Genomic DNA, 27751 nt, shown 5'->3' with positions numbered 1-27751 from the left:
CGCAGTACTTTAAGACTGAAAACGTTCTGGATCCTTGTTCCACGATTCTTAAAAATCGCTTCCTAGCTAAGTGATTATATCTCGATGACATTAAGGAGTTCATAGATTTTTTCCAACAGTGACTCGAATGTGGCTTCTCCTAACAGTTAAGCATGACATTTAAGGTTAAGTGTACTTCTGTAGGAGTTTGAGAACCTTTTGACAGTGCCGATCTAGAACCAGATGTTCCTGCTATATCAGCTGAATTTTGTACTTCCCAGACGTTGGTGTGTCTTTGGACACGTGCCGCCGGCTGATGTTTAATCGAGTGCCTGCATGGGTTTGCTTCCTTGGAGCAAAACGATGTCTTCGACCTCTTGGGTGTGATTTTAAAGACGTGTGCCGTTTGTGTTGCGGAGTCCGTTACCAGGATTGGTGTAAGAATATTATGAAAGCACTAACAGGTTGTAGTAGCTTGTAATGTACATGTGTAGTTTTGGACAAAAAAACCTGGTTGATTACGAAGTGTTGAATGAAATAAACGAACTGGAAACATTCAGTGGTGTTCTTTCCTTTGTCGTGTACCACATTGAGTTTATTGAAGTTTCAACACATAACAGAACTTAACTGAAGACAAACAAACACGGGAAAGATTATTTTCTGACAACACACACATTTTAGATTAGTTCAGACTAATCAGAGGACTGTAAAGTGTTTAAAAACCACGGTGTAACATTTTTATATGAAATTCTACATATTAGAAACAAAGGAATGACTGGTTATAAGTATTTTCAAAGAACAGAAAGTCCGATTTAAAAAATAAAAAAGTTAACATGAAAAATGTCCTGTGCTTGAATCTGTAACATTTAAAAACAAATAAAACAAAACTTTTCAATGTTACAGAATGGGAAACAGTCCAGCAATATTGAGATTACACATTTCAAACAGTTTAATATCCTCCATTGTTGCCTCCTTCAAGATAAAGATAAAAATACGTCAAAGTGTACGTCAGTCTGTGTCAAAGGATCAATACCTAATATTTAAGTGAAGGCCGTGGGGGACACCTGAGACGTCAGACTGTAGAACACCAACTGTTCCTCTGAGTGACTCAACACACCACCTTGTGGTAGATAAAGGGATTACACAAGCTGGAGAACATCGGGCAGCTACACACTACTATGTGTTCTGACTCCAGTTATATTTTGCAACTTTCAGGACAGTTTAAAATCACTACTGAGAGTGTAGAGCAGCCCAATCTGTGCAAATATCACCTTATACCAGCAGGTGATTTGCATGTCACTGTATTGATGTTGACACTGCGCCCCCCCCCCCCCCCCCCCCCCCCCCCCGCAAATATCGCTCTGCTTAAATCTTACATGTTGAACCTTTAACAAGAAAACATTCAAAAAGTGGACCTTTGGTGCATTTTCAGGAAGATAATTAAGATTTTATTCCTCAAAATGTACGACGCACTATAGTTTGAGAAGAGATGAGTCAGTTTAATTCTAAGGAAAGGTTCTACTTCAGCTATGTTCCACGAAGGTTTATTGCATTCATGTAAAGGGAAAAAATTTGCTCTGTTCTTTGAAAGTAAGGAGGAAGGGTTTCATGATTTTAAAAAAATAAAATAAGAATTTATGGCTTTGTTAATCTGAATTGATAATAAATGATGAGCATCACTGAGCTAAACAATGATTTGATTAAATTTTATGCATTTAAATTAAAAAAAAAAATACAAATGTTATCATTCAGTAAAAAGTACAACCAAAGAATTCTTTTATCTGACAAATATAATCCCACTAATTGTTTTTTTGGATAAAAACTCCTCGTTACTTCAGAAAAACAGAACAATTGTTTTCTTGGTGTGCCGATGCAATAAAGCTTCTGTAAATCTCTACACAACATATATCTAAAGTTATCCAGCAAACAAAAACAGTAGAAATCTTTTTTCCAAACTAAAGCTGGAATCATTTTCCTGTTTGGTGCCGCCTCGTTCCCCGCGGACGAGTTTACGGACACGAGAGGCAGAATATTAGCAAACACGTGGGTACGACAAAGTCCAGCTCAAAACAAACGTGGAGTTGAACGGAAGCCTCGCTTGATGCTGCAGAGGTGGAATTCCTGGCAGGTGTGTGTGGCAGCTGCCAGTGGATGGAATGAGCTGGCTGTGTTTCAAGTAAGAAAAGATGGAGTTTTTCTTCACATAAGTACAAAATTAAAACATTAAAAAAAAAAAAAACAATGTCATGTCTGTAAATTTTAGCAACAAAAAGCTACGGCCGAACAGGGATTGTATGATGTGTGAAGGGGATGGCAACGCTGTGTTTATCGGAGGGAATGTACGAGAGTGGAATGGAGGTCTGTGGTGTGAGGAGGAGTGTGGTCGAGGCTGCCGATTCCTACGAAGAGGAGTTGATATTCTTCACCTTATTTATTTCCTGTGGACAAAAAAAAAAACCAAAAAAAAAAAAACCCAGTGAACAAAAATATGTGTACATATGTGAAAAACAGTGGTGAAAAACACAAACAGAAAACAGAAAAGCCAATAGTGGGGTGCAATGTGTCAAACACTGCCCCATGTGGCCATGATGGTAATTACAGGAACCCAAAGAACCTCAATAAATGCCACGTACTCCTACTGAGATATAAATATTCTCAAAATAAACCGTCTAACCACATGTTTTTTTTTCCCAATGAAGACGGCTTGTGTCCCCAGACAAATTTTATTTGGTGGAAAATTGTGAAAATGGCTCTTTCTGTCAGAAAGGTTGCAGACCTCTACGCTGAAGCAAAAGCACTAAGTAATAGCCTCTTAGTACTTTCTCAACTATTTCCTCAACAGAAAGTAATGAGTGTGTTTACAGTGTGATCTCCATGTGTAAATTAAAGCTGTCACCTCCATCAGAGCTTGTTTCAGCTGTTCGTACGCCTCGTCCAGCTTGTCGTTGATGACGATGTGATCGAACACGTCCGGCTGTTTACCTGGAAACAGACAAGCGGCTTGAGCATCCAAGCTTTTTCACTGTGCGGGTTTTGACTCTGGACTCTTCTTACTGAAGGCGATTTCCTCTTCGGCAGCTTTGAGGCGCTTCTGCAGGCTCTCCTCTGTCTCTGTTTTTCGGTCTCTTAAACGCTTTTCCTGAAAATCAGTCATGATCGACAATAAATCGCTTGATCTTCCGAACTCATTCCATCCGCAGGCGCCGGCCATGCGCTCACCAGTGTCTGCAGGGTGGGCGGCTGGATGGAGATGTAGATGGGATTCAGGTCGGTCTTCTTGATGCTCTTCACTCCCTGCATGTCGATGTCCAGGATGCAGATGAGGTTGTTCTTCTGGACGGCGTGCACGGCCGCCTTGCTCGTCCCGTACAGGTTGCCCGAGTACTCGGCGCTCTCGATGAAGTCGCCGCCGTCGATGCTGGACTGCATCTCGTCCCGCGTCACGAAGTGGTAATCTGAAGGGAGAAGCAGCGGGTTATAAATGCAACGAAGAAATAAAAACATTAGTGATGGCGGACGAGCTGCGGAACGTACGTTTTCCGTTTACTTCTCCAGCCCGAGGGCTCCTGGTTGTATCTGTCAAGATTAATAATAAAGAAAAAACACATTAATAAAATGATAATAAAACCTTATTTTCGCGTTAGGCACTGAATTGCCTTCCCTGTGTCTGAATGCTGCTTGATCAGTAAACTCGCCTTGCCTCGTAAACAGGTAGCACCAGTTATTTTACCAACAGTGACATTCTAAACAATGGGCTGCCGGCTTCAGGTGTGACGAGATACCGCGGGCGGGACTCACGTGAGACGCTGAAGCCGAACACGTTGTCGTACTCCCCCATCAGCTTCTTCAGCAGGGTGCTTTTCCCGGCCCCCGAGGGCCCGCTCAGGACCACCGGCCTCAGGTTTTCCATCGCTGTGCACACAGAGAGCGGAAAGTGAGTGACGCAACCAAACCGAGCGAGCCGAGACACGCCTCGAAGAGAGGGGAGGAGGAGGAGGAGGGGGAGGAAGAACAAAGCTCTAATGAGGAGCTGAGGGGGCAATCAGGGCCCGATTGGAGGGGCGAGAGTGCTGATGGGGGCAGAAAGACGACAAAGAGGAAAAACTGAAAACCCCGTCTGATGCTGCTCTGTGGAAAACAGGAAAAAACCTCAATAAAACCAGACTTCCTGTTCCAACCACAGGATTTCAGCATGCTGCACAAGTCCAGGTTCTGTCTACACAGGTCTATTTTCTTCCTTCACACCCTTTAAACGATAAACCGCGACAAATAAACGCTTGTGATTCAGGAGCATAACATCCTCAAACACTCCAGAATCCTCCAGCTCTGTTTGTTTCATCACCGTAAATTTGTTTTTTTTTCCTGCTTACCTCCCTGAAGTTCTTCCCCGTCACTTTCCTCCGATACGAGCGGACGGATAAGAGCGCGAATCAGCTGTGAGGGAGCGAGTGGCTGAGCTCACAGGCATGAAAAAGGAGGGCGGTGCCACTTTCACCCTCCGGCTCACACACTCACAGTGAGATAGCACATATCTGAGACTGAGGCCGCGTTAAAAAACAGAAAGGTCATTTCAGTTCAGGGCTGCACAGAAAGGGACTGATCTGAACCGGACCGATTGATCTGGCCAGACTGAGAGCGTCATAATAACCAAATGCTCTACCATCTACTGTAGTTGTAATCAAGTTATTTCACCATTTAACTTTGCCACCAACATGTTCCTTAATGGTTCCACCCTCCTCCCATGTTAACTGTAGTCTACAGTTGCTTGGCTGGTCATGTGACCGACCATCTGAGACCTGCAAGTGTCGCTGTATGACTTTTCCTGATGCTAGTTGATTTCATGAGGTGATATTTTCTTGTGTTGTGTTTATTACAGCTGAAAGTGCTCCATGCCTTCTTCCCTGTGACAGCACCACCTAAAGGCCTGGCATATGTATTTATGTTTAAATTATTTCTTATTTATTCTGCAGCTACCAACGGGTCCCCCTTGAAAATGAGACCCTGGGTCTCAATGGGGCCCACTTGTATATATAAAGGTTAAATTAAAAAAAGAAAATAAAAAGTACTACATTGTTTTGAGTTATTTTCAAGTTGTGTGGATGCAAATATTTAATGTGGACGGGAAACTTTAAGAACCACGGGGAGAAAAACAAGGGTTTTGTCTCGTGTGCTCAGGAAGGAGGAGACGGTAAACTAACAAGCCACGCCCATGTGTAGCTCCAGGACAGGTAGACATCCAGTTCTGTTGCATTCTCAGCTGATCATACCACATCGCACTGGAAACATCTTGAACCAAGTAAACATTCACCATTTCTCAAAGTCTTTTACTAAATTCTAGTCAGTTGAGTTTTCCTTCATTATCTCCCCCAGAGGGGAGATTCCCATTAACAGCGTCCTTCTGTTGAATTTGGATCTCTGTTGTTGTTTCTGTGAAAGTTAATACACATAGATGTGTTGTGTAGCCTAATCTTGGTAAATAAAACATAATTCAGTTGGAGTGATGAAAAATACTTTGAATGGCAGTCAGCATTGTGTTATGCTCAGATGGCATCTGCACATATATTTAATTAATCTCATATAAACACAATAATATCTCTGTGAATTATAATCATGTCATATACCACCAAAGGAGTTTAAGACTACACATTAAGAAATACGAGACCGTAAGTAGAAAATACTTTTTTTTTTTTAACTGGGGACCCATTGAATTTCAAAATCAGCACCACTGCCTTTGCTCATGTTTATAACATGTAAGACAACATGTTTAGTGTGTGTACTGTTCTCTGTGCACGTGTGTAGTTTGATTACACAAACCACAGTGCTAACTAGAGGCCCAACATGAAAACTACATGTGTTTGCTGTGTAAACAATGTGTTCTCACTTGAAATGCTGGTGTATAAACAGGGTCCTACTCTTAGTCCAGAACATACGATACAAGGAACCATCACAAGACCTTTGAGTATTTTAATTTCTGGAGGCAGGCTGTTAATTTAGTTCCAGGCTCTTTGTTTTTTTAGTGGTTGTAGGTCAGACTGCAACACAAAAATCTTGGAGGGTTTTTGCAGAGTTGAGATTTCTGACTGGATTGGTACTCTATCATATTTTATTTGACATCTCTAAAAAACAAATCCTCTTCACTGTCATAGTATTTCGACCAAAGAGAAGAGTCCAGTGTTTCTGATGTTTTGGATCTTTCTTGTATTAGAACTTATCTTCTCCCAGGGTTGATGATATTGACATCTTCGCAGGTCAATAAAACCAAAAACATGCCAAACTGAACCGGCTTCTCCTTCCAAACAACACATGAGAAAAACTAACAAAGTCCCTGCTGTGCACATGGCTGAAGAGGTGGAACTTACATGAGTATGAGGTATCAGGCGATGTGCTTTCAGACCAATAAACAGAAAATCCACACGACATTGTGATACTGAAGTAAAAGCACACTTGAGTGTGAGATATCTTTAAAAAAAAAAAAAAAAAAAAAAAAGCTGGGAAAGACACTCCCGGCCAGATTGTTTCTCAGCTCATCAGAGACTCCGAGTTCATCTGCAGGTGCAACTGACAAGAGGCCTCTTCAACGTTGATTAAAAGGAACAAACCGCTCCTCCTCCTGACATGGTGTGAAAAGCACCTCAGAGCTGACAGCATAGAGTGGGTCAGCGGGAGGAAGATGCTCCATAATCTGCATGATATCTGAAGGTACATCAGTTAGAGGGAGGAAGATGCTCTATAATCTGGATGCTAGCTACAGTGACATCAGTTAGTAGTAAGATGTAGCAACAGCTGTGTAATTACCACAAAGTCGAGATGAGTCAAGGACAAAGAAGACTGCCACCAAATACAAGAGGACACATGCTTAGATGAGACTGAAGAATGAAGCTTTAATGCTTAACAGAGAGCAGCACGTCAGGAAATGAGACACATGTGAGATTATAATCAGTATGAGCCTCATTCAGTTTAACCACGTGCAGTAAACTCATGTGAATGTTATCAGGCTGCAGTAGTAATTGTACCTTGAGAAGGTTTCAGAGGTCACGTGCTGTCTGATGGTTCAGAGGTAAAAAAAAATAATAATAAAGGAGATCACTGAGGTCGCTCACTATTTTTTTTTTTTTGTTCAATTTGGATTACAGACAGAACTAGGACTACGTTACAAATGTATCACGGTGGATTTGTTTCAGTTCACATTCATCATATGACAAAAAAAAGTAAATATAAAAAAAATCTCCATCACATCCACAGGACAGAAATTCAAAGTATAAAAAATCGTCCCCTTTTCGAGGCAAAAAAAAAAAAAAAAAAAAAAAATCAGTCGTTTCGAATGGGTTTAAAAGTATTTCCTCGATTCTAAGGGCGTGCACGTGGAACACTTAATCCAGATTACTTCAAGGTTTAGCCGGACTCGTTTGTTTAATGTACACACAATGATGAAACGTTCCCACGGGCCAACAGAAAACCAACTTCACCTGCCTCCGCAAACAAACGATAATAAACCAAGAGCGACAGTCTTACCTGAACGCACCCGGGAGAAACACCGGACAAACATGTGGAGATGTTTAATCCGGCCCTGTGGGACGGAGGTCGGAGGATTTTGTGCTCCGAGACTCCGCTGCAGCAGCCATGGCACCACAAACACACGCACGATCCACTACGTCATCACGTCGTCACCGGGCGCAAACGGGCGGAAGACAACAGAAGTAACTTTTTTGTGTGTTTGATTTTAGTAATGCAGGGAACTGATGAGAATTAAAAAAAAAAAAAAACAGAACGCCGCAGACTTTCAAAACCAGATACGCCAAAAATGTATATTTAATAGAAGAGATACGTGCGCACGCGCACATTCTGGTGACGCTGAAGTCTGTTTCTGATTGATCACTTTTAGAAAAAAGGCCGGGGTCAACATCCCCCTCTCTCACCACTACCATTAAGTCAACAACAGCAGAATAATGTGATTTATAAAATACATATAGAATCGAATACAATACAAAAATGCCTCAATAATCCAAGAGGATTTATTTTTTTTTATTTTTTTTTTTAACCGGTGGTGAAAATAAGCATTTGATACACTGCCACAATTTCAAGTTTCCCCTGACGGCTGACAAATCCATAAAATCTAATTTTTCAAACCAACAATTTCCATTTGTTGCATGAAATACATAATTGAGTTTTAGACATGACCAACTTGTTGGTCGCACGTGCTACAAATACTACATGATAATAACATCAAGTATTACTCCTATAATAAGTCATTTTATAGTGAGTATGGCGACAACACTTTAATTATAATTAAACACAAGTGCCGCATGGATTAAAGACATTTCTTGAATTATTAATCAGCTTCACAACAAATTTGAATGGGATAATCCATTGTGTTTAATTTGAATCGAGAACATGTAGTAAGGCGGAACCACGTTTTCCCTGGTACCCCGGACACTAAAATCGGGCAGACCGCAGTGTCCCCGGATGTCGAGTCCTCTGAAGGACAGCCTCTTCTCCGAGCTGCGGTGTTTCGGATTAACTGGTTTCACTGTCAATTAATGACAGGCTGACGCATCCGTGCTTGCGCCAGTGAATACAAATGTTAAAAACCGAGCAGCAATCCGTAGCTGTCGTGGAGGACTCCGTTCATTTGCATGTAAGATAAAATTTCGAACCGGTGTGAGACATATTTTGACATCTGTTGTTACTAGCAACAGCTCCACGGGAAGTTGGTCACTAGGCAACTCGGAAGCAAGTTAATCCAAAACACTGGGGCTAACGTGGCTAACAGCTAGCGACGGACGTACTGCATTTCTCCCGCGTCCCTTTGAGAACTAAAACACGGAGACTGCGCCATGTTCGGTTCGTCCCGGGCCGGAGGGGTCCGCGGGGGCCAGGACCAGTTCAACTGGGACGACGTGAAGGTGGACAAGCACCGAGAGAACTACCTGGGTAAGCAGCGTGGGTGTACAGTCGCACCCGAACTCCGCCACACACCCCGCGGGTTGTCCAGAAAAGCGCTTTAACTTCACAACAGGTGTCCCCTACCTGCTATGGAGCTCCCCGTCATGTCACCGAGGTTCTGCCCACTGCGAGTCGGTGCCGCAGACCCGAACTCCCTCTGCCCGCCTTCAGAGCTCGGACCTCCCGCCCCGAGATTAAAACAGCCGCTACGTAGCTGCCACTCACAGCTGGGTCATGAGGCCAGCAAAAGTAACGTTACTCAGCGACACAGTAACGCAGTTACACAGCCACTCAGACGTGCTGTGACTGCATTGGTTTCGGAGTTTGAAGATTATGAAGTGGATTACAATGTCGTTTCTGGCTGGTTTTAGGTTGGCGACTGTTCAGTAAAGCGCATGTGGACAATTTGAGCGTTTACCGACTGAGCTGCACAAATAATGGATCCGTTTTCTGAACAGACTTCCCTTTTGACATATTTCTGATTTAGTTCATTACCTTTCTGACATGACCACCCTGTCTTCTAAGCATTTTTTCTTCCTGACAAGGTCTCAGATAGATTCCTGGATCAGATTTCAGTTTTCAGATTTCAGCTATTCTTATCAGACAGACTGTTTTCTGGCCGAATGTTCATGTTATAGGCAGTTTCTAACAGTTCTGTTACTCAGTTTTGTAGTAGTTTCTTTACACTTTTCATTCCACGCTTCGGCTCGTTTCTGACTGGCTTTGTCCAGACTGAGTTTAGTTTCTCACTGTTTCTTTTTTTTCCCCCAGGCAGGTTGGATAACTTTGGATTTGGACCGTTTTCTAAAATGCTTTCTGATTTTATGTTTCACTTTGATGTCCAACAGTTTTGTACAGTATTTTTACACTGTTTTAATTTATGATTCTGGCTTGGTTCAGAGTGGTTTCTGATTCATTTCCTCTCTCTCTCTCTCTCTCTTTCTCTCTCTCTCTCTCTCTCTCTCTCTCTCTCTCTCTCTCTCTCTCATTTGGGTCTGGTTTCAGGATGCTTTATAAGTGGTTTGATTCTTGGCTTGAGTTTTTTCCCCCACTGGTCTGTGACCATGTCTTGTATCCAACAATATTTTCAAAATGTTTCAGGCTTGCCCGAAACATTTTGCCTGATTGCCAGCCAGTTCCTGGAATGCTTTCTGGCTGCTTCACGTCTGTCACCTGAGTTTGCATTTGTTCCTGACTGGTTTCTTATCTGGATTTAGTGTAATTTCTAACCACTTTGTAGGTCCATGTTTGGATATTTTCCTGGCTGATTTTTGTCCTCAGTTCAGAACAGGTGTACGATGGTTTTGTGGAAAATTTTCAGGCTGCTTTAGGGTTAATCTCACTGTTTTTTATGACCGGATTTTGGTTTGTGTTGGATCTGATAGTGTGGCGTTGAGTGATGTGAAAACAGGATTCTTCACTTCTTCTAGATATTGACTCATTTCTGACTGGTTTCTGGCTTCCACCTCTTTATATAGTAGTACTGAACGAAATTATGACACCAGTTGGTTCATGTTGAATTACTTCTACAGCGATGTGTGATTCAGAAGTGAAAACTGACCTGCAGTGTTTCAGAAAATAGCCCAACCAGCTTCGTGTCTCTGTGCCATTTGCAGGGAACTCTCTGATGGCTCCAGTCGGACGGTGGCAGAAAGGCAAAGACCTGACGTGGTACGCCAAAGACAAATCAGGCCGGAAAGCTCTGTCCAGGGAGGAGGAGCTGGCTGCGGTGAAAGCAGCAGAGGAAGAAGCTCTGATGGCTGCTCTGTATGTAAAACCACCCAGTGGGAACAGATCCTGATCACCAAGGTTAACTTTATATAACCGCTCTTCCATTCTTCCATTGCAGAGGACACAAGAGCATCAAGAGGGCACCGACCGGCCTCACCAAAGAGGTTTGTGACTGAGCCGACGTCTATTTACATAATCTGCTCGTAAATCAATAAATAACTGAGTGGGGATTTGGTTTGCCTTTTTTTTAAAGGACATGGTGGAGGTGTGCAGGAGGGAGGAAGCAGATTCTGAGGACAGAAACGTGGACCGAGTGTCAGGCCTGGGAAGCTCCAGGTGATCTTTTTGAAAATATTCTTAAAATAAAACAAAACGTAGAATTTAAATGGTGCTAGATTCTATTTGGATGTCAGGTTTGTGTTCGTCACTCTCTGTGTTATTTATTTGTTATCTGTTATTGCCTGCTCAGATTTGTATGTGCTCATGTAATTACATTTGTGTGTGTGTAATCGAGATTTGCCTGACAAGTCAGCTGAACAGTTTCACATCCGGCCCTCACGGACTAGTTTGATGTGTTCTGAGCTCTTATCTCGTCTGGTCTGAGGCGATAAAGCAGCTCATCACAACAGTAATGTCACAAGCTCTGCTCCCACTTCACTAAAAGTTAATGAGATATGTCGAACCTGAATACTCGGAGTGAAGAGCCTCATTCTTCAGCAACACTTAAAATTAAATTCAAATATAGTTGTTTCTTAGATGCTTTGATAGATTCTTTATTTTCTTTTTCAGTGATATAGCTGTAAGACTCACGACTCCAACACTAAGTAGCAGTTTAGCACAGCTCAGTGATTTCAAACACCGTGAGTCAATACTGAGGGCAAAAAAAACCCTCAATCACAAACAAATCTCACACACAACAGAAATGTATTGAAATCCACTTATAAAAGTACTGAGACGCTCATCCGAGGTGGAAGTGAAAGCAGACATTTCCCGGGTTTGAATCCCACGGTGCAGCAGGAAACATTCGGGGTAAAAACCAGCCACATCGGATGTTCAAGTTGCTGTGTGGTGATGAATGACTTCTCTGTCATTAATGCCGGGGGAGGGGGTCAAACATAAGGTCTGTGAACCAAAACCAGCCCACAAAAGGCTCTAATCTGAACTAATCAGAATACTGAGTAAAATGGAAAAATTTAAAAGGAGACACATCTCTTAAGAGTATCAATTAGACACAACAGGTGGGCAGATGGGTTTTTTTTTTTGACATTTCACTGTGTCCTGCATCATTTGAACTGGCTTTATGTTAAGATTTGTTGTTATTTTGTACTATTAAAGTGTAATTTCAAAGGTTATTATGGAGCTGATGAAACCAGATGAAATTGGTGCTTACTTGGACTCTGAACTAAAGTGTGTGTGACGCCCCTGATTTAACAGCCCTCTCCTCAGCATTGATGATGGAGGAGCAGCTTTCCTTAATTTCCTCTGATTGCTGAGTGTTTGTTTTCTTTCTACTGCAGCTCTCGTAAAATGCTGCTGTCGCCACAGGAGAAGGAGGCGGTGAAGATGGGGCTGCCCGTGTTCACCGTGAGTGTCGCTCTTAATCAGGGCCGAGCCGAACATGGCGACTTCACTTTGATTATCCGTTGATGCAAAGTTGCATTGTGATTGTTTTCCCACCACTTTAGGAGCCAAATCCTCTCATAACCCTCTAGTCATATCTGGAGAAGAGCTGTGAACACCCACAACAAGAAATTCAAAGCGGCTTTCTTTTTTTTTCTGCAGCACCACAAAACCGAGAGCCGAGCTGAAGCCTCAGAAAGCCGAGCGTCCGAGAGCGTCTCTCAACACGAGCCACAACCCCGGTGAGACCAAGGAGCTGCTGTCGTCACTCTGCAGCGCCTGTTACTGATTACTATTGCGCCATAAATACTTTTGTCTGTTGCAAATTACTGCTGAGGTTACAGTGATCAAAATGTTTTTCTGAATGTATTTTTAATTTCATTTTGGAGACATGAGAGCAAAAAGAAGAAAAAGGAGAAAAAGAGCAAAAAGGAGAAAAAGAAGAAGAAAGAGAAGAAGAAGAAAAGACAAAGAGATGACTCGTCGTCCTCTGAGTCTGACGACAACAGGAAAAGGTATACACACACACACACACACACACACACACACTAAAACTGTATTCAATATTCCATACATTTCTACATTTTGCACATTACGTTGCATTCTTCACATTTGGTATGTAAACACTAGAGGGCGCCAAGACTTAACAGGAATTTTCAACAGAGCTTTTCACAACCGTTTTTAAAAGGTTATGACACCAAGTGGAATGATTTCGACAAGAAGCTGCTTGGATTTGACAAGAATGAACAGTATATGACACTAAAACACCGCAATATGTCTCATGTCTCACCAAGACGCAAATCCAGTAGGGAGAAAAAAAAAACACATGACCAAGGAAAAGATCAGATGGAAAGACGATCAAGATGTGATGCAAAATAAGACAAATTTATGGAAATCAGACATCAAACCACTGCAATGTGACACTTTTTCATGCACTGTGCCTTCATGCCCTTCAAATTCACTGAGAGTTTTAAATATTAAAGAAAAGTGGAATTCATTCCAAATAGTTCAAATACTTCGCTAAAATGTGTTTAATTTAAAATGTTAATCGATTGATGTCTTGAGCTATCAGGAAAAAATAACCAAAGGCAATAAAATCAAGAAAGTGCTACTGCAGATGCACATGCGATGGTGAAAATGATATAAAAACATAATATTTAATATTGTGCAGCTCTAAAAGTAATGCTGTAAAGAGCAACTGGAAGATATAAAACAGCCAAAATAAAACCCCAAAACACCAAGCATGGGGTTAAATAAACTCAGATCATCTGATGGTTTAACTTGGCTAAAGAACAATAGTAATGCGACATAAAAATGACCAAAATGGAAAGGAAATATTTGAAATGTGGTACAAAAACCTCCAGTATGAAGAGAAAAGTGATGATGATTAAAAAAAATCTCACTCTGCTGGGATAGAAAACCCACTGAATCCGGTCAGTTTCCCTCTAGTTTTCACTTCCTGTTTGAATCCGACTCCTCAGACACAGAAAAGACCCCCACCATCATCGCAGTCCGACCGGAGCCCGGCCGTCCCGCAGCCATTCAGCAGAGCGGGGGTCCCACCACCGCCACCGGCAGCCCGACAGGGGCTCTCCGGACCGCCACAGGAGGCGCCACGACACCGACTCAGACTGAAGCCCCGGACGACCCCAAACGACCCCGAACGCATCCATGAACTCCTCCACTCAATAATCACTCACTCTGATGCTGCTGTAGGTTTTTTTTTTTTTTCCAAGTTTGTGTTTGCATTTTTTAATAAACTTTATGACCAAGTTACCAGATATTATGACTGAATTTATTTTTTCTTTGGTTTTACTTTGAAACGCAATGCCAGATAATGTCTTTTCTAATATTTCTACATATGCAAATATCGATAGAAGGTAACTACAATATGTTAAAAACGCACAAAGCCAACAAGATGAGACATTAAATGTGACAATCAACCAAACTGTGGTTTAAAAGCAAACTATGAAAGAAAATTGTCATGTGAGTTTAGTTTCCTCGCAGTAGTTTATAGTTTCTGTGTGGAGTTTGCATGTTTTCCTGAAGTTGAATAAAGACTTTTGATAGATGGTGTGCTTCTTCACCACAGTCAGCTTGGTCAGCTCGAACCCAGACATATAGAACTAATAATTTGAAATAAAAACATTTCTCAGTCAGTCCAATGAGATGACGCTACTCTGAGCATTATTGTGACAGTCTCCACCGGATGTAGCGCGTCTGAGCGCACGTGCGTTGATGAGCTCGCGCGTCCAGCTGCAGAAACGCCCTGCATCCCTCCTCCTCCTCCTCCTCCTCCTCTCCTCCTTCCATCCGACATTCACCCATCCATCCATCCACCGACTCCTCCGCTCCTCGTGTAGCCGCGGAGGGGCCCCCTCTGCCCGGGTAGGACGTCTGAAGCCGCCCCGCTGAGCCCCGGAGCGCGGAGTCGGAACATGGCCTGTTAACGCACCGCGGAGACACAGAGAGAGACGAGAGGCATGGATCCGCGCTCCTTCCTCATCCTGGTCGCCGCTTCCCTGAGCTGCTCCCCCGCTGCTGCTGACTGGAGCTTCGGTGAGTCAATGATTATTGTGATTAGGATTATTATTATTCTGCGGGGCGCAGCGGTGGGAATAATGTGGAAGAAGCGCACAAACACGGCGGACACGTTCAGCCCAACCTGGAATATTCTTAATATCATCATCATGCGGGATGAAGAGAATACAGCAGATTTATTATCGAAAGGAGGCCTGAACCTTTCAACAACTCATAATATTGAGAAGATCATACAATTAGGCTGTTTCTTATTATACTGCAACATCAGTAAATAGAAAGCAGAGTCTATGAGCACGTTTTTAAATGGCAAGCTACCCAGCACAGAGACAAATATACACAAACTAGTCTATTATTAATGTTTAAATTTCAATTTTAGTATTCTAAATAGAATAGAAAAAGAATATTTCTACATAAAGTGGTAAGATTCTTAGTTAAACTTCCCTTAATTGAAAAAAAAAAACCCAAGTTAAACTAAAAACCTTATGTATAATTTCAGTCAGAAAGTTTTCTATACCCCCCCCCCAAAAAAAGATAAATAAATAATTAAAGAAAAAAGAGAAAAATTAAAACAATGTCCAAAAACAATATACAAATTAGGCCACATAAACTCAGAATAAAGTTGATTGAAATGTTGGAAATACTGCATCTTGATCTGTGTTGTCTAAGGTAAAAGTATTGTTCTTTATAAAAACAGTGTAGTAAGGAAAACAAAAGTGCAATACAAGATTGAATTGAGACAACCTTTGTTTATTGTAATAAAAATATGCCAGTTTAAAAAAATGAAGGAAGAAGCATGTGTGTGTGTGTGTAAAGATGAGGTTATTATAATGCAGAAAAGTCAAAACTAAAGTTGCCAAATATATACAGATAAGTAAAATTACATGACATAATTAAAATTATCACAGAATTTTCAGTTATTTCTTATTGCATAAATTGAGAAGGAGTCAAGCAACAAAAATTCAGGTAAATACAATTAAATGACGGAAATACTACTAATACTGTAAATATTCATGAGGATGCATAGTACCTGAGAATGTTGAATAAAAAAAGTTGGGAAAATACATTGTAAATACACAAAGCCAGATGTCAAAGCTACACATAAAAAAAAAAAATACACAAAAAGTTGAGATAGTGTCATAATATTTGTTAGAATCTTTGGCGGAAAGTAGATACAATTTTAAATTTTCCTAAAAATAAGCAAAATGGTCTTAATCAATCCTAATTTTATCAGTGATGTACATATAAAAAATGGATTCCTCCATCCCTCAAAATTGTAACGTAGTTACAAGTGAAATTGAAAGTATTAAAATAAAACAAGGTAATAAATCACGTAACATGGACCTGTTTCAACATTCTAACATTCCCAATGTTGTCGTTCAATCCGTACAATGTGACGACAGAGATGAAGGCGGTTCTAGAAACGACTGTCATCCTACCAGGAGTGTGTTATACCGACTCGCCTGAGGACCTTTCTTTCCACTTGTAAACACGAGGAGGCCTCATCCATCAGCGATAACAATCACTGTGAAACCCTGAAAAATGAGATTATACAGGCACTCTCCAATTTCCAGCTCTGCGCTCTCAGCGGAGACAGCTATTGATCGGAAATGTAAATGTGTGTGTGTGTGTGTGTGTGTATGTGTTTGTGTGTGTCTGCGTGTTCACCGGTGACATTAATTTCTCCCATGCAGAGTCTATAAATAGCGGATATCTAATGTTCCTGCGTTGTGTTGAGGTTGGGAGCCTGCAGGATCACTGATGCAGAGCTGTGTTGTATACGATGATGAGAGGAGGAAGAGGAGGAGGAGGAGGAGCGGGAAGAAGCTGGTGGTGCTGAGAGGGAGGTGTGTGTCTGTGTGTCTCCCCCCTCCGCCTCCTCCTCCCTCCTCTGGATTACATAACCGACATACAGCGTATGGCAGCCACGGGAGGGGCTCAGCTGAGGAGACGGTCGCCTGCATTTACGTTGCAGTTTGGTCGGATTCTAATTCCCAGCACCTGTTCGGAGCTTTACATCACTCAAACTGGTGAACTTTACTGCAGCAACATTGTGTCACAGGGCATGCTTTCAACCTGTCTGACCCCTGAAAGGCATGCTGAGGTAGCTGCAGCCGTCAGATGCGCTTTAGAGTCTCCTGGGGCTTCGTGGTGAAAAAAGTATGGGAACAGCTGCCCTATGTCCAGTTTGGTGCTGAAAACCAGTTTGAGCTCGCTTTGTGCATTATATCACAAATTGATCCTTACGGCAATGTCGGCATTCACGTTATATAAGATCGTGAAAGACTGTTATTTGGAGGAACAAATCCACAGAGCAAAAAGAAAACATCATGTATGTTAGTCTTTGTTTGTTGCAAATCATATTGTCACAATCTCTCGCGTAGTGGAGGTGTTTGCATCCATCCATCCTCTCCCTCCGTTCACCAAGCTCCCCGACCATCCATTTATCCACTGACTCACCCATCAAGCAAACATTGGGTAAAGAGTCAGTCATGTTTTAGTAAAATGTTGCTTTTTCTGATTTGCAGCAGTTCAAAGTTCATGTTTTCGCCATTAAATATTCACTCTGTTGTAGCTCGCTGTACCTTCAACTTCCTGTCCAAAATATGTGGTGCTTCTGTAACCAAAGGCTTTAATTCCGTTGTGCCTAATCGAATTTTCACAAACCCATATGAAGGAAAATACCGCAGTATGCACAACAGTGAGGTCTGCCTTCAACTTCAAGTCAAAGAATTTTTGAAAACATCCAACATGAACGACCCGAAATGGCCTCGTTTTGAGCCACTCGAAGGCCGACTGCCGTTTCTCCAAAGCAAATTAAAAAGGCGGCCCTGTGTTCTTTTACGACAGGTTTTCCACAAAACACATCTGGAAGTCCGGAATAAAAACACTTACCTCTAAATTCATTTATTCAAATGAAAACTACAATTGTTTAACACAAATGCCAAATGCCTTTATATCAACTTAATCTGGCTCAACAGGTGAACAACATTAAAGAACAAGGAAGCAACAATCTGGAAAAAAAATAAATAAATAACTGAACTCTTAATCTTCACTTTGATATTTTTGAAAATTAAGTGGTTGAGAGACACTTTTTTATTTTTTTTTGGTCCCTCATGGGATTTGAACCATGGACGACTTTCAGCTGAGAGTCTGCTTAATCATTAGCTCGGGGCTGGAGAAGGTCACGCTGATGCACCCGGTGCGACCGTTGCCACAGCAACACGCATGAAGATTTCCTTCATGCTGATTTGTGGGTCGAGGTGCTTCATCGTCGCCGGGCTCTCATACGGGCGAGGGGGGGTGTGGGGGGGTTGCAAGAGTGGCGATGTCACAGCAGCGAAGTTTTCTGATTGGACCAGAAATGGAAAGCGATGAATCCGTGGCACATTTTACTCACTCATTCATGCTCAACAGCAAACAAGCACAGCAAAAAAAAAAAAAAAAAAAAAGGGAAAGTCTCTTCAATAAACAGTAGTGTTTTCCCTCTCCTCTGGGAAGTGAGGATGTTTCTTTTGTCCGAGGCCGCGTTCGCATGACGAAGTTTTCAAGTGAAAAAAGAAAACTTTTGTTTTGTTTTGGTGCTTTCGGTCACTGAAAACCCGACTCTTGGCAAGCGCTCAGAATCTGTCTCCATGGAAACGGGGGAAAACGCAACTTCTCTGAAAAGCCGCTACTTGCGCTTTAGCACCACAGCGGTAGTAAATAGTTGATCTCCACATACAGAAGGTGAGTAGATTTCCTCTAGAGCGTCATGACTCCCAGTCCACATTCTCCTGGGACTTGGTACTTTTCGAGGTGAGTCACTGTAGCAACCATCCAGCTTGGCCGTCAGCACTGTTCATGTCGAGAACATATTGTCTTGTGTTTTCATACTTTTTTGTTTAGAAAAAGAAGCTGAAATCAGACATTGTACTGTGATGAAGTTTAGATCTTCCTGAGAGGTGGTCTCCATGAATGGTTGCTCATTAATCCCTGCACTGGTGAGGCTGCAGAAAGCGAAGCGTCCCGCCTCTCTTCATCCCTGCCTGCTGCAAGCTGTCGGTCCTTGGCTGCGCTGACTGATCCCCCCCCCCTCACACACACACACACACACACCCCGTTGTTCTGGTTTCTTGTCACAGCGCAGGTGAAACTGCATCTGTTCGGAGCATTTGTCTCAGTGAAATCCGCCCGCCCGGCGCTGCAGGGTTTGTTGTGCTTCCTGCTCGGATTCACTGGAGAGCTCCCAGTCCGCTCCCGGATATTTACGGCTTTCAACAGTTTCCACACAACTGAGCAGACATGTTGCACTTTTTGTGCCGTTTTCTCTCACTGATCCCTCTCAAACAAGATGGAAAGATGAAAGCAGGTTGAATATGTTTGCTATGAAGGGTTTTCATGTGAAAGAACAGCTTCAACCAATGTACAAACAGATAGAAGCATGTTTTTACATGGTTTTATGTACCCAGGTAACAGATGCTTATACATTCTATCTGTAGAATCGTTTCAGATATTTGCATCGTCTGAATTTGGATTTGCACCTACCTCAGACTAACTGTGTTTTAAGATCTTTTCGTGCAATCACCAACTTTTGATCGGTACCAAATGGCATGGATGTGAGGTTGAAGGCCTCACCTGATTTCACTTGTCATGTCAATAGTGCCTGTCTGGAACAGCAACTTATCACACATTTCTAATTACAGCATTGTTTATTCCAGATCGATTACACTATGTTTTATCCGGGAAACATTTGGGGTTTTTGGCATTTAACTAAAAATGATTTCATGTTGGGTCGATGCGGTCCAAGCATTGTAAAGGTGCTCACATTTTGAAGTGGTATTTCCGGGTATACAGCGAAGGCAGCAAACTTCTGACAATCAGAGAAAGCTTTTCACTGTAAGACCCGCTGCTTTGTTTTACCAGACGGATCAATGCCGGAGCTTTCAAAAAAGATGAGGAGGAGGAGAAAAAAAAGGACAAAAGGATAAAGGTGTTGGTTTGTGTCGCTGTGGGAGACGGAAGAAAGGATGAGGAGGAGAGATTACCTCCCATTTAGGAAGGGGAGTTTCTGCACACCTACTAATTGAGAAATGGATTCCCAGAATGAGAATGATCAAACGCTGCCTTTGCTTCCAAATCCACTCCTTTTGTTCCCGTCTGAATTGTCAGGTGGCGTGTAGTCGTGATTGATCATTTCTCTCAGAGCTGCCCCCCAAAACAAATTGGATTGCCGTTCTCTTCTAAACCAAAGGAAAGAAAAGCTTTACTCCAAACGGTAGACAGCAGCCAATTAGGAACCGCTGGTTTTTTTTTTTTGTTTTTTGTTTTTTTTCAGCAGTCGGGAAAAACCTGAGAGTGAGTCAGTCTGTAGGCAAACTAAAAATAATTCTACAAAGACAGGGAAAGCGGTTAAAAAAGGCTTGATCCTGCAACCCCGGCTTCTTATCTCCCGTCCAGAAATGTAAACACAGCCAGAGAGATAACATTGTGTTCCAGAAAAACAGAAGGTCAGAGCAGAATTATACAGAAACAGTGCTACCGGGTGTAATGACCCATCAAGTACGAAGCGTACTTTTACTATCTGAGCCACTTTCAGTAGGAGAATCCTACCTTAAAGTTGTATAAAATTCATGAACATTTTATAACACTGCTTCCAAAAATATGGAAAATCCTAAAACAAGATATGAGACATGTCAGACTTGGGGTGTAAGGTTAACTGTACAGTCTCCTCGCTAGTCGGCACCAGATGTTTTTTTTTCCATATATAATGTACTTAAAGTGAAATGTGCCCACCTGCCACTAGGCGGTGCTAGAGAGCTGTTGGATGTCGTTTCTGTTTTCCCGACTGCAGTGCTCGAGCAGACTTGCCAGATGTCTTCGTGTGGTTTGCCGGTATTTTCGTCTTGCTAGTGAAAGGTCGCATGTGGACTGTCTGGCTCGTAGCTGCCACGTCCCACTCGCCCTGCTGCTAGCGTGTTAGCTACGCTGACGCAGTAACGATGTTCCCGTTGTCTTCACGGAGACAGGGTTGGCACCGTTGTTGCGTCCGTGGACATCCAAAAGGTTTAAAAGTTCAAATGTTTTTTGTCATGGATTGTGATGTTTAACTAGAACTTGAAGTCTTCATCTTGAATTTGAAGCCTGCATGAATGACTGGCTCCATCTTCAAGAGTGCAGACAGACAGAGGGCATTGTGGGAAATGCAGTGTGTTTGTTCGGCGTCTGCCAGTCCTGCCAGGCTGGACGCTGCTCTTTGCTCACAGGGTGAAGCTGATTGAAATTCCCTCTGGCGGCGACTGGCCGTGCAACGCCGCAGCCTTATTTCACACTCTGCTGCCGTGGGCTGATGAAACCACCCAGCAAAAAAAAAAAAAAAAAAACCTCCAGGAGTCGTTTTCTCCGTGTTCCACCAGCCTGCAGACTGAAACCGAGGCTGAGAGGGCAGGCGGGGGTCTTTATCGTGTTTTTTATTTTTTTCCTTAAATTTTGTCTACAACTGTAACAGAACAGTGATGACTGAAAATGACCACAGTCTCAACATAAAATCAAATTTATTGATATCTTCTGGTGTAAAATACAGCGACATGTCCAAAGTACTGTTGTCAGAATGAGTTGTTCTAGTTCTAGTTGCTAGCTTGATTTGAAGAAGTCCGCGATCTTTCGTCTCAACATCACCAGGTCTCTTGTGTTGCATCCACTAATTTAAAAAAAATGTGTTTAAAAAAAGTTTTTTCCTTTGAAATGTCTATTATTTGCTCGGTTGGTCAGATTGGAGCCTCTCGAGGTACAGTTTTAGCCCATGAGCCTTATGTTTGGCTTACTTCTATTGCCGTCTGTCTCCAAGTGCAGCCGAGTGTCACATTAAAGCCTCTGCAGGACAAAGTGTGGGGTTGTTTTTCAGAGTGATGAGACCTGGAGGTCAGAAAGTGTTTCGAAAATAGGAAATCTTAATTTAGCTTATTTGATTTATAGCTGATGGTTTTGGAAATCAAACCTCATTATAACAGGACAAAAGCTACATTTGGGGAGAGTTTTATCTTTCTTTTCTTATTTGTTGTGGGATGAATGGGAGCTGCTGTGGGGGTTTTCTCCTCATATCAGGACTTTAGCTGGAGGACGGCTGGCCGGCAGCCTGCAGTCTAAATCACTCCAAAACTGTTTTCGAGGAGCTGCTCGGTGCCCAAAAGCGTTTTCATTTCTTTTATTTAGTGTGTTGGTCAGCTTCAGGTGGACGGGGCCGGCGCAGTACGGCCGAGGCGAGATGAGTCGAGGTAATCGCTGCCATTCTTTGATCCCTGCGAGGCAGAGAGGCGCTCGGAGAGGAGACGGGGTTGCTATGGTGACAGCATCCCATTAGTTCTCCAGTTTCAGCCCGCACCTCTACAGAAAACTGGCTCATCCTGGCAGTTTTTCATCGTGTTTGTACATTTCCTCCCACCTGTTGGCAGGCAAAATTCCATTAATTTTAATTAGCATGAGTACATTTTTATATCGAGGCATCTTGGTTTAAGTGGTGATGTGAATGTTAGTCCTGCAGCTGTGACAGGTTAGGTTACTTAATTAAAGGTTTTTCTACCTTTTGCGCTTTTTCCACATAATTTGCATGAAATGTTATTTTTCAATAACTGATGCAGAATCACAGGATCTCTGTATAATATTTTGGAGCTGTGTATAATTTTTTTTTTTAAAATGAAGTTGAGCGCTCAGTCAACATTTAAATTAAAATTGTCCAAATCAGAACAATACGTTGCTGATATCTGAGCAGCATGTAATCAACCCAGTATTTAAAGGATTAAGTTTTGTCAATATTTGATCAGGACTGACTATAATTACAAGGTTTAACCTCAAAAAGCTAAAAAATATATAGAATTGAATACTTATAACAGTTTTATGAGAGTGCTTATTTGTACTTGATGAGGGTATTATTTATTCTCCACAATGTTTTATTGATCTATTAGAGAAAATAAACTTAATAAGCAGCAGCTTTACAATTCAGAGAATTTGAAAAACTGATCATAATGAAGTTAGATTTGACTGTGAAGCCAGTTGCCTGAATTGGTCACCTCTCTTGCTGATCAGCGTGTTTGTGTTCACAGGTTGCCTGTTTGAAAGCGAGCTGTGTTCTCCGTACGAGATCTGCGTCAACGGTAAGCTTCCTGTCTGCCTCTTTTAAACATTAAAGCTGCACGTTTGCTTAGAGATGTGACAGAAATGACACTTCACTGATCCCGTACTGATTGTCCCATGTGGTATGTTTACATTACATCTGTTGCTCTATGATCCATATAAAAGTTCCAATGTGTATCATTTGAGTGTAAAATCCAATATCTGAGTCTACCTAAAGTGTGCAATTAATCATAATTTTCTGCTATTACTGCAGTGAATTTGTAAGCTCATTATATTCATATTCTGCACGAAAATCCCATCGCATAAAGATAAACCCGCACTGTCTCTGCCGCTGTGTAAACCGGAGCACGGAGCACCCCTGCTGAGAATCAACCCAGAATCAAGAAGAGAAGCAGGAGCGCTGGTCCCAGAAAATGATGCAACATATAGTACAGATGGCTGTAAACACATCTTCCGTTCATATCAGGGTCGCACGCTCGTTTATCTTCAGCTCCGCTTTAGTTTTCTCTAACTGGAGCCTGTCGGGGTGTTCGCTGGTTGAGGAGGCGGGCTTTATCAGCATCCCTGCAGGATGTGAGGCCCGGAGAGGAGCTGAGCTCTAATCTCATCTGTGAGGAGGTGGATCAGGTGGAGGAGGGTTCCGACCCGATTGTTCAGAGAAAACCTTCCGCGGTAGACCTTTTATTTTTAGATCAGCTCCCAGTCTGTGTTGTGACGGCTTCAGGTGACCTTGTTGTGTCATCCTGCAACTAATATGACCTACTTTACAACAAAGGTAGGACACCAAAATTTACACAAAACTGAGCAATGATGTGGAAATAATTCCTCCACCATTGTTGCAATTATCCATCAGCTAGAATATGTGTAGAGTAACTATTCATTGCAGTCGTTTTGTTTAACATCCACTCCTCATATTAAGACAAACTGTGTGCAAAGACGAATGCAAATTCGGATGTTATTTAAGCCTAATGGGCAAATTAGGACTGTGAAACTTAACAGAAGCACTCGTGGTGTGTTTTAAATGGAGCTGTCAGCGAGTCCTCTGTGAAGGTAAAAAAAGCAAAACAAAACAGGAAAACAAGAATATGTGAGACATGAAGACTGCCAGCGTGAGAGGAAAGTTGAAAAAGTAAATCTTCTCTTGCCATGCTTGGCCGGCTGTGGTCACAGGGATTTCACCTGGTTCGCCCCGCACACGGCCGTGTGGAAAGTGTGTTTTTGCGCCTCACTGTTTTGGCTCGTGAGCGCAGAACGCCGCTCTGCTTCAGCTCCATCGGAGTTCATCACGAACCTCTCCGACGCCTGTTCAGTGGCTTCCCCGGCTGGAGGACGTCCAGCTTCTCTCTGGTTCTCCTCCAACAACACCTTGGAGGCTTTTTTTTTGTTTTGTTTTCTTGCATTACTTCTCCTCCCTGAGTTTGTACGAACACATGAAGATGACTGGGTTTTCGAAAGTGAAGGTGTGGCGGCGCCGACAGCTGGATCTCACGGGGAGGGGGGGAGAAAAAAAAGAAAGCTTGGGTGGCTGCTACCTCCAGCCATTGTTCACATCCACCGTGTGTCTGACCGGCTTCAATAGCCGCTGTCAAGCTGCCCCTCGCAGACAATGCCGCTCCGCTCCGCTGTGGAGCTGATTGGCAGCTCCGGCTCTATCGGGCCGGACAGCCACTCCAGTCCCGAGCTGGCCGAACGCTCCTGGCAGGCAGATACAGTGAGTAAGCTCTCCATTGTCTAGCTGAGGATATTCTTTTTCTTTTTTTGTTTTTTTACATGTTTCAGTAACAAAGGGAGAATCTGTCAATTGTAATAACGTCTCAATACACTCAGGTTTTAGCTCACCGCTGAAAGCCATTTTAAGGCTTTAGAGAAACTGAGATGGAGCACTACTCCGTGGAGATATCATGTAGAAAGGTGCATTGCAGCGCGGTGGTGAAGTGGTGAGCATTGTTGTCTCCAAATGAGAACATTCCAGTCTTTTGCATTCATCTCCCTGCAGGTTTTTCCTTCCACCTTATGATTTGCAGACTTTATTCAAATGAGAGATTCGCAGCAGGGAAGGAACATAAACTCCCTGCAACGTATGGAATTTAAACCCTGATCTACACGCTCTAAATCAGGAATGTCAAACATGTACAACGCAATTTCATCTTGAGTGGGCCGGACCGGTAAAATAATGCCTTAATATAATAATATTCAAGTTTAAATTGAAAAGTTTTTCTTTGTTTTGGTGCAGAGCATAGGTGATGAAAATGCCTAGATTTTTGCAAAACTAAGCATTTATGTTAAAAAATGACTACAACTTCAACATTAAGCCAGTTTTGATGATACATTCTGGTGCAAAATACTGTGAAATGTTAAAATTAACTTCTCCTAAGGCTATGTTTTTTTCCAGCCTCATCCTACAGCACGGTTGTCGTTGCATGACTGGAAGCTCTCTCCATGCTCTCCATTCAGTTCTACAATCTGAATTTATTCGGGATTCAAGCCAATCGCAAATATTTAGACATATTAAAAATAATCAGGAAGTCAAGGATCACAAGAGAAAAAAAAAACCTCATCAGGCTCTGAAGTTGAAAGATGCACGACTTGCTGTTATCTGTTGACACCCAGGAGGGTAATCAGGGTTTGTTTGCTGACAACAGCCACCTGCTGCTGCTGCTGCACCAAACTGGAGAGGGAGGCGACGCAGGCCGCCGGTCGGTAGAAGCGCTGATGTTCGGCGTGAAAAATGTGCTTGTGAACATGCAGCTGAAAGTTCAGGGACATGTCTTCCATCTTCCATCTCAGGCTGGCGTGGTGGAGGAGCCCCCCCCCCCCAGGTGTTGATTAGCTCCCCTGGCTTTACTGTCAGAGCTGTAATGGCGCTCATCGAGAAGAAGCTTGCTCAGCGTGAAAACACTGATTACCGGCAGAGAATATGGCCCCCAGTCACGCTTTAATTGGCATTCGTTAACTTAGCAGGAGGAGAGCGGATTGTGAGCGGCGTGCCGAGCGCCGCCGTGGATAAGTACAGATGTTTTCATGGTGTGCAGAGTATTAAACATTACAGTCCTCTCAGTTTTACATTCCATCAAATAACCAGAGGTGAGATTGTTTCTGGAGACTGCTGTTGTTTGTTCATGTAAGTTTTTTTTCTGCTTTGGAGGATTTTTCATGTATGAGAATGTAAGTGAAGAAGGAGTGTATTGGGGTATTGACTTCCCACATGGTGATGATCTGATTGATTGTGATGGACTTTTCACACAAGGACCTCGAGCAGCAGTAGCAGTGTGTTATTTTTTTTATTCACAATGTGTGATCAGTCTTATTTTACAGATGGAGTTTGTCAGGTTTGCGAGGATGGTTGGGATTTTATAATTACTGATTGTGTGATGATGACCCTTCAATAATATCAGGACCAAAGTAATTTGATCACTTCCAGTATTCAGGCACAGCTAGCATGCTAGGTGCACAACACAGGCTAACTGTTTTTTTTTTTTTTTAAATTGCTATCCAGCCATTGAACTTGGATCAAACCTTTCAAGTAAAAATAGAAACAATTCTTTCTTTGGATGTCTGTTTACATGACAGTGGCAGTTGGAGCAGCTGATAATGCAACTTTTTGAAAAATGCTCCCGAAGTGGAACTTTTCGAAAACGTTCCGACTGTGTCCCTATTTAAACAGAGGAAAACGCAACGCGTTGCATAGATGGGGTCTTGGTTAACTGATCAGTTGTGATCAATAAGGATGTAAAGTGTTTCAGATTATTGAATTTGCTTTTAAATTGCAAAGAATAAATTTGAGTGTTGTGCACTTTTGAGGACATTCCTCTTTTTTCTTGTTTCATGCACAACAGTTTCTCTTTGGGCTCGACTGTGTGAGACGGATGATGCCAGTCCCAGACACAAAAGCCAGCGTGACTAAAAAGGGATTCTCTCTCTTTCGCCCCCTCTGCCCTGTTTCTTCTTGATTAGCTGCGAGGGACAAAGTGCACTCGATGGATATCACCATGGCAACAGGAGGACGAGGGCCCTGCCGGCCCATTACACACCTGCGCCCTGTTGCATGCCGTCTCCTCAACGTACACAGTGCCAGTCGACATATCACAGCGCCCCATGCTAAGGGCAATCTGGGCAGAAAGCACCGCCATGAAGTCTAAATTTTCTAAATTTGTCGCCGTGCTGAGCATCACTGCCAACGTATGACTCTGAGCATGGTGGGGGGAGGGGTGGGGTGGGGGTTTGAAATGTGTCTGTATTAGAGGAAAAGCTGGTGAAGAGCACTGCAGTTATTCTGGTTTCGCTGATGGGAGCTGCGGTCAGAAAGCCGGACACTTGACCGGAGTTGGAAGCCGAAGCGTGTTTGTTTAAAGATTTCGTGCATCACCCACCAACGCAGCTATATCCACCGCACGCCTGTCTGATTCAACTAATTGGCGAGTACTATTATTGATAAAAAAAAAGAAAAAGAAAAAAGTGTGGAGCTTGACAGCTCTTTAAGGGAAAAATCCTGAAAATACACCCACACCGCTCTATAATGGGGCTGCTTTGAAGCCACATTGAACAAGCGAGAGAAACATTTCTGGAACCATCTTATTGAAGAGACTGTGATCAGACCGAACAGTCGTGATTCATTACAGGAAAAAACATCATCTGTTATCCACCTCTAGAGATCAGAAAACTACCTTGCACGATCTTCCCTCCCACTTTGATTCTCAATTCTGAATCACTGAAATCACTGAAAGATATCTAGGTCTGCCACCCATATCTGAAAGCTGGCACTTGTTCTATGTCAGTTGTACACATCCGAGTAATTTGAGATCGCTCCTAATTCCTGACATGTTTCAAAATA

At 42.6% G+C, this 27751-nt stretch overlaps 3 protein-coding genes across 3 annotated transcripts in view; 2 read left to right on the top strand and 1 right to left on the bottom strand.

Annotated features, from left to right (window-relative positions):
- Window positions 1–539: 539 nt before the first annotated feature.
- On the bottom strand, window positions 540–7623 carry LOC115405889 (guanylate kinase-like). Its single transcript, XM_030115645.1, has 7 exons — window positions 7492–7623; window positions 3778–3891; window positions 3514–3555; window positions 3199–3434; window positions 3034–3118; window positions 2876–2961; window positions 540–2417 (listed from the first exon to the last, which is right to left on the bottom strand). The coding sequence occupies exons 1-7, from the start codon at window positions 7523–7525 to the stop codon at window positions 2379–2381; spliced, it is 636 nt and encodes a 211-aa protein (XP_029971505.1). The 5' UTR covers window positions 7526–7623; the 3' UTR covers window positions 540–2378.
- Window positions 7624–8458: 835 nt separating this feature from the next.
- Window positions 8459–13982, top strand: LOC115405888 (multiple myeloma tumor-associated protein 2 homolog). The gene is made up of 8 exons (XM_030115644.1): window positions 8459–8910; window positions 10539–10689; window positions 10772–10817; window positions 10907–10989; window positions 12171–12237; window positions 12436–12515; window positions 12663–12788; window positions 13755–13982. The coding sequence occupies exons 1-8, from the start codon at window positions 8814–8816 to the stop codon at window positions 13906–13908; spliced, it is 804 nt and encodes a 267-aa protein (XP_029971504.1). The 5' UTR covers window positions 8459–8813; the 3' UTR covers window positions 13909–13982.
- A 726-nt stretch (window positions 13983–14708) lies between these two features.
- Window positions 14709–27751, top strand: part of LOC115405962 (receptor-type tyrosine-protein phosphatase N2-like) — a 184160-nt gene continuing 171117 nt past the window's right edge. Inside the window, exons 1-2 of the mRNA XM_030115780.1 lie at window positions 14709–14832; window positions 22890–22940. Of these exons, the coding sequence (XP_029971640.1) occupies window positions 14757–14832; window positions 22890–22940 (127 nt within the window). The 5' untranslated portion in view covers window positions 14709–14756. The remainder of the gene's footprint in view (window positions 14833–22889; window positions 22941–27751) is intronic.

Source organism: Salarias fasciatus, chromosome 18 (genome assembly GCF_902148845.1).
Source record: "Salarias fasciatus chromosome 18, fSalaFa1.1, whole genome shotgun sequence".
NCBI lineage: Eukaryota > Metazoa > Chordata > Actinopteri > Blenniiformes > Blenniidae > Salarias > Salarias fasciatus.
This window is presented reverse-complemented; position numbering and strand designations above follow the sequence as displayed.

Bases quoted from the DNA above. Each gene is read 5' to 3' on its own strand.
- LOC115405888 (XM_030115644.1), top strand. From the start codon at position 8,814: ATGTTCGGTTCGTCCCGGGCCGGAGGGGTCCGCGGGGGCCAGGACCAG. The intron at 8,911-10,538 runs GTAAGCAGCGTG...TGCCATTTGCAG, and splicing joins GCACCGAGAGAACTACCTGG to GGAACTCTCTGATGGCTCCA. The intron at 12,516-12,662 runs GTGAGACCAAGG...TTCATTTTGGAG, and splicing joins CAACACGAGCCACAACCCCG to ACATGAGAGCAAAAAGAAGA.
- LOC115405889 (XM_030115645.1), bottom strand. From the start codon at position 7,525: ATGTTTGTCCGGTGTTTCTCCCGGGTGCGTTCAG. The intron at 3,892-7,491 runs GTAAGACTGTCG...CTGTGTGCACAG, and splicing joins TTTCTCCCGGGTGCGTTCAG to CGATGGAAAACCTGAGGCCG. The intron at 2,418-2,875 runs GTGACAGCTTTA...TTTTGTCCACAG, and splicing joins TGAAACAAGCTCTGATGGAG to GAAATAAATAAGGTGAAGAA.